Here is a 6,000-nt window from a genome sequence, read left to right on the forward strand (position 1 = left end):
GCCACATACAGCAACCGCACCCATGCCACAAATCTCGTCCCAATCCCAAACCTTTCCAAAACTTCAAACAAGTACTGCACTCCACCCGATCAAATGCTTTCTCCGCGTTCATGGACATCACCACCTCTGGTACTAAAGCTCTCGACGGATTCATCACCACATTCAATAGCCGTCTTGTATTACTCGCGAGCTGCCTGCCCTTCACGAAGCCTGTTTGATCTTCTGCAACCACCCCAGGACACAATCCTCCCCACCAACAACTGAGCCAATACTTTCACATCCGTGTTCAATAGTGATATGGGTCTATATGACCCACATTCCACCGGATTCGTCTCTTTTTTTGAGATTAGTGTGATTACTGCCTGCTTCATCGTCTCCGGCAACTCCCCCTTCTCCAGTGCTTCATTAAACGCCCCCAACAGATGTGGTGCCAGGTCCGCCGCAAATTCCTTATAAAATTCTGCCGGGTACCCATCCGGTCCAGGGGCCTTCCCCGACTTCATACCCCTTGATACTATCCAGCATCTCCCTCAGCCCCAAGGGCTCCTCCCAACGCCTGCCTCTTTGCTTCCTCCACCTGGGGAAATTCCAGCTCGTCCAGAAACCACACAAATTCCCCCTCCTCTCCTCCTGGGTCTGTCTCATAAAGTCCCTGGTAATACTCTCTAAATGACTCATTTATCTTCCCTGGCTCTGACACCATATCCCCAGCCCCAGTCCGGATCTTCAATATTTCTCTGGACGCAGCCTGCCTCCGCAGCTGGTGCGCCAGCATGCGGCTCGCCTTCTCCCCATACTCGTATTGCACCCCTCTTGCCCTAGGCAGTTGCCCCACCGCCCTCCCCATTGTCAGCCTGTCAAATTGCCCCAGCAATGTTTTCCTCCTCGCCAATCCCTCCACGGTGGGCACCCTCGAATATTCCCTGTCCACCTCCACTATCTCACTCACTAGACGGTCATGTTCTGCCCTCCTTTCCTTATTCGCATGAACCGTAAATGAGAATTTCTCCCCGGACCACTGCCTTCAGTGCTTCCCAAAAAATGCCTGCCGACATGTCCCCATTCTGATTGAACTCCACACAATCCCTAATCGCCAACTGCACCTGATCACAAAAACCTCCATCCGCCAACAACCTCCACCCCGGCCTCTGCTCTCGTCCCGTACTGAACCGAATATCCAGCCAGTGGGGTGCATGGTCCGAGATAACTATCCCCGCAGACTCTGCCCCCTCCACCCCAACCAAAATCTCCTGACTCACTACAAAGTAATCAATCCTCGAATACACCTTGTAGACCTGTGAAAAGAAGGAATACTCCCTTCCCCCCTGGGTTCTGAAAGCGCCATGGATCCACCATACCCATCCTCTCCATAAATCCCCCCCCAGCTCCCTCGCCATTCGTACCCTACCCATCGACCTGGGGCTCGACCTATCCACCCTCGGCTCCAGGACACAGTTAAAATCTCCTCCCATACGGTCTGTAATCTTGGCGTGCGTTGTCGAGTCTCTCACGCTCGCTGTAAGGGCGGACCAACAGTAATCTAGTACCTCGGCTGCTTGTGGATGCAGGGTGTTTGAGCCCAAGACCCTGGCTGGAATCGTGAAAGTGTGCGAGGTACGGACAGAGATTTTCAAAGGGTTGCAGGTCAAAGGTTGTGTCTGTCAGCATGGTATTTCCTCTCCTGAGAGATATGATCGCACATCTTTGGTAATCTGATGGTTGTTAAAAACAATTTTTTTAAATCTCCTCCCATGATCAGCTGGTGCGTGGCCAAATCCGTGATTGCTGCCAGCAACCCCCTCATAAAACACACATCATCCCAATTTGGGACATACACATTTACCAACGCTATTGGTGTCCCCTCCAATACCCCACTCACAAAAACATATCTCCCACCTGGATCCCTCACCTCCTTTGCACTCACGAATCCCATATTTTTGCTCATTACAATCGCCACACCCCTCGATTTCAAATCAAACCCCGAGAGAAAAACCTGCCCGACCCACCCCTTCCTTAACCTAACCTGGTCCTTCACACGGAGGTGTCTCTCCTGCAAGAAGACAACCCCCGCTTTCAAGCTCCTGATGTGCGCGAACACCCGCAACCTTTTAACCGGCCCATTCAGTCCCCGGACGTTCCACGTTACCAACCTTACTGGAGGCTTGCGCCTCCAATCCCCTCTACCGTCCGTCATCTTCCCCACTTAACTCCTGCCCCTTTAATTCTACCCTGTACCTAGCCCATCCCAGGTGGCCCCTTTCTTCGCCCTTGACCATGTCATCTCTCACCCCCTGCCACATCACAGACACCCCCCCCCCCCGCTTTTCCCCCTCCTTCCCCACCACCTCACTTCCGTTCACCAGCATAACCTGCTAGCGCGGCTGCCCTGCCCAAAGGCACATCCTAATGACCCCCCCCCCCCCCCCCCGCCGCCCCCCACTCCTCAGTCACTCCTCAGCTCTAAGAAGAAGGCCTCCTGCTGGCCTTACCCTCCCCCACCAAACAAGGACTTCTCCTGAACTCCAGGAAGCCTTCTCCAAAAGCAAACAAACAGTTGTTAAACACAAACAGTCCCATAAAACAGGATGGGGGATGGGAACATCCATCCCCACATAAACCTTTCACCCCTACAACTCTTTACAATCTCAACATTGAACAGAACTTCCCCGCCCCCCCCCCCCCAAAAGGCGAAAATCCCCCATTGCCTACACCCACTTCAAACATGCTCCCGACCATTACGTAGTGCCAGCACCCCGGTTCCCAAGCATTGTCCACCCAGTTCTCCCCCAGTTTATGCTCCTTAATGATGTCTTCGGCCGCTTCTGGGGTCTAGAAATAATACTCCCGGCCTCCGAACGTCATCCATAATTTCGCCGGGTAGAGCACCCCAAACCTGATCTGCCGCCGGTACAGCACCGCCTTGGCCTTGTTGAAACCTGCCCGCCGTTTTCCCAACTCTGCTCCAATGTCCTGATAAATCCGGACGTTATTTCCCTCCCAGTCGCAGCGACGCTTCTCCCTGGCCCACCGTAGAATTTTCTCTTTCTCTGCAAATTTATGGAGTCTCACGATCACCACCCGCGGCGGCTTCCCAGCTCTAGGCTTTTGCCTCAGTGACCTATGAGCTCGGTCCACTTCAGGTGCCTTATCTAGCACCCCTTCTACCACCAGTCCTGCCAGCATCTTTGAGACGTACCTCGTGGCACTCACACCTTCCACTCCTTCAGGCAGGCCCACTATTCGCAGGTTCTGCCTTCTTGAGGCATTCTCCTGCTCTTCCACCTTTGCCCTCAGCGTTTTACAAAGGTCTCCGAGGAGCTCTGCCTCCAGAGCCACCACACGATCGCTGTGGTCCGAGATCACTCCTTCAATCTCCCGATCTGTGACCTCTGCACCTCCAAACACTCCAAAGTACTCTTCAGGGGTGCCACAGCTTCTGCAGTGGCCTTTGCATGATCCTCATGCATTTCTTTCCTCTGTTTATGGAATTCCTCCTTGATAAAAGTCATCAGTTCCTGTATCTGGGGCCTTACAGCTTGCCCCTCCCCCCGCTGCATGCTGGAAGAGACTGTCTGTGAAGCACAAGACTGTTTCAACTTTCCAGCCAAACCTCTCACTGTTTTCTGCCGGTTTCGGTGATCAGAAGACATACTATTCCAGGGGTAAACTACTTCCCTAGCCTTTTCATCAAAATTCCACCCGGATCTGGGTAAAAAGAGCCCTTTTCTCTGACTTTGAACAGGAACAGCCCTTTATGTGACCAATCACTCCATGGTCACAAACGGAAGTCAGGCTCTCCCTATCCCTGTCCATTCTGCCAACCTAGTAACCCTGGACAAACTCATTTCTGGGGAGAGTGTGGGTCAGTGACTGAGTTTGGAATTGACACAGGATTATGAGGATAGTCTGGGGCAGTGGGATTGTTCTAGTAAAGAGCTGCAGCAGACACAATGGCTGAATTGTCTGCTTTCTATCTAGAGCCCTCTATCATTATTTGGTCAATCTGGAGAAAGAGCAAAGAGAACTGTATTAAAACTACAAATATCCTTTTCAATTTTTCAAGGGACAGCACAGTAGCACAAGTGAATAGCACTGTGGTTTTACAGCGCCAGAGTCCCAGGTTCGATTCCCCGCTGGGTCACTGTCTGTGCAGAGTCTGCACATTCTCCCCGTGTCTGCGTGGGTTTCCTCCGGGTGCTCCGGTTTCCTCCCACAGTCCAAAGACGTGCAGGTTAGGTGGATTGGCCATGCTAAATTGCCCTTAGTGTCCAAAAAATGTTCGGAGGGGTTATTGGGTTACGGGGATAGGGTGGAAGTGAGGGCTTAAGTGGGTTGGTGCAGACTCGATGGGCCGAATGGCCTCCTTCTGCACTGTATGTTCGATGTTACAGGGAGTTGCAATGCTCACACTGCTGTAATGGACACGGATGAGAATGATGCACAGTACAGCTGCTCTGTCTAGCTCCACTGTCAATTGGGTGAATTAATCCAGTCTCTTCTGCCAGCACGCCTTTGGGAGTTAACTCAACAATGTGATTTACATTTTTAAGAGATTGATTTCACTGATCAGATGCCTGCAAACATTGTTACCGTCTGTTTATTTTATTTTCCTTATCTCCCTGTCTGATTCAGCTACGGCCAGGTGATCAGTGTAAAAGGATTGAAAAGGACTAGGTTTAAATTCTTTAGAATAGAGTCTACATTGAATTATCTGTTTGGTTTTAAAGTCCTGTTTTCATTTGTGTATTTTTTTCTACAACTATTCACATTTTCACCAAAAGAAAAGTTTGGCTGAACTGCAAAGGTTATTTCACAGAGCAATGCTGAGTTTGCAGGTGTACTTTGCAACAGATTTTTGATGTACAAATTGTCTGGGAAGTTCATTTTAAAATGAAAGCTAAAGTATTTCAATCTGTTGTTCACAGCTTGCACAGTTTGACCCTCCAAAAGAGGAAGGGCAACCTGAATAATAAATCAAGATTTTGTACATCATCAGAAGAATGCATGAAAGGGATCTGATAAAATCACCTAGCAAATTGTCTTGAGTTTGGGGAATTGACTCCTCTTCGGGGGAAGATGGTTTTAAATGCAACCAGTCTTTTAGGTTACACATGCCAAATGAATTGCCACTTTCGGTTGACCACAGTGCAATGATACCATTGTTGTCTGCTTCTGCTGTGCAGCATTTGGAATTAGATACTGCAGCAGTTAAATTGTATTTAACTTAAGTCAATGTACCAATACAATCTGCAAAGAACTTTGATTCAAAAGTGGCCATTAAATCCACGTTTAACAAACATTGACCGAGCTGTCTTAAATTTTGTGTTGATAATGGCATGGTGCTACCAGAGACCTGAGACGCATTTCACATTATGTTTGACCAATAGAGTTTGTTAAGCACTCATTTCACACTTTTGGGGAAAAGCTGCACTGAGAAGATTAAGAAACATTATTTGTATTGTGTTTCCTGTTAGATTGGGGTCAGGGAGGGATGAGCCAGGGATTAACAATTTAAATGAACATTTGGCCACTGGAGCCTGGCACTGCACTCATGTTCACAAGCCACACTGAACAGGTGTTATCATTGTTTGGGATTTCATGACATTCAAGTCAGAATACGGGTCTCCTTGTTGAATTGTTTCCTGTCATCATGCCAACAGCCTGGGGAAAGTTAATGGTGACCCACTGACAAAACGGTGCACACTAGTGCCTTGGAGCAGCAGGTCAGGAGTAGTTGCATCAACGGACAAAGCCTTTATCTGAAAACAGACCTTATTGACTCATTTACACAAATTCAATTGTTATTTCTAGTTGTACAGGAGTTAAATTTTCCCTTTTTGTATTTACTCAATAAATTCTCTTTGCACATCATTGGTATGTTTATTCATAAATGCACCAGATTGAACAAAAGTACCAGATTCTTGTTCCATGAGCCAACCTTCCAAAATAACAGGTGTAGTATTTACACTGTAATGGAAATGACAGCATAAGAGAACTTTC

At 48.8% G+C, this 6,000-nt stretch overlaps 1 protein-coding gene and 1 non-coding gene across 2 annotated transcripts in view; both read left to right on the forward strand.

Annotated features, from left to right (window-relative positions):
- Positions 1-5,299, forward strand: part of mycbp (MYC binding protein) — a 49,497-nt gene extending 44,198 nt beyond the window's left edge. The window contains exon 5 of the mRNA XM_072499874.1: positions 4,926-5,299. Within this exon, the coding sequence (XP_072355975.1) occupies positions 4,926-4,970 (45 nt within the window). The 3' untranslated portion in view covers positions 4,971-5,299. The remainder of the gene's footprint in view (positions 1-4,925) is intronic.
- On the forward strand, positions 1,427-1,721 carry LOC140430822 (small nucleolar RNA U85). The gene has a single exon (XR_011949556.1). It is a non-coding gene; the product is annotated as a small nucleolar RNA U85 (small nucleolar RNA).
- Positions 5,300-6,000: the final 701 nt, after the last annotated feature.

This window comes from Scyliorhinus torazame, chromosome 1, assembly GCF_047496885.1.
Source record: "Scyliorhinus torazame isolate Kashiwa2021f chromosome 1, sScyTor2.1, whole genome shotgun sequence".
NCBI classification, from domain to species: Eukaryota; Metazoa; Chordata; class Chondrichthyes; order Carcharhiniformes; family Scyliorhinidae; genus Scyliorhinus; species Scyliorhinus torazame.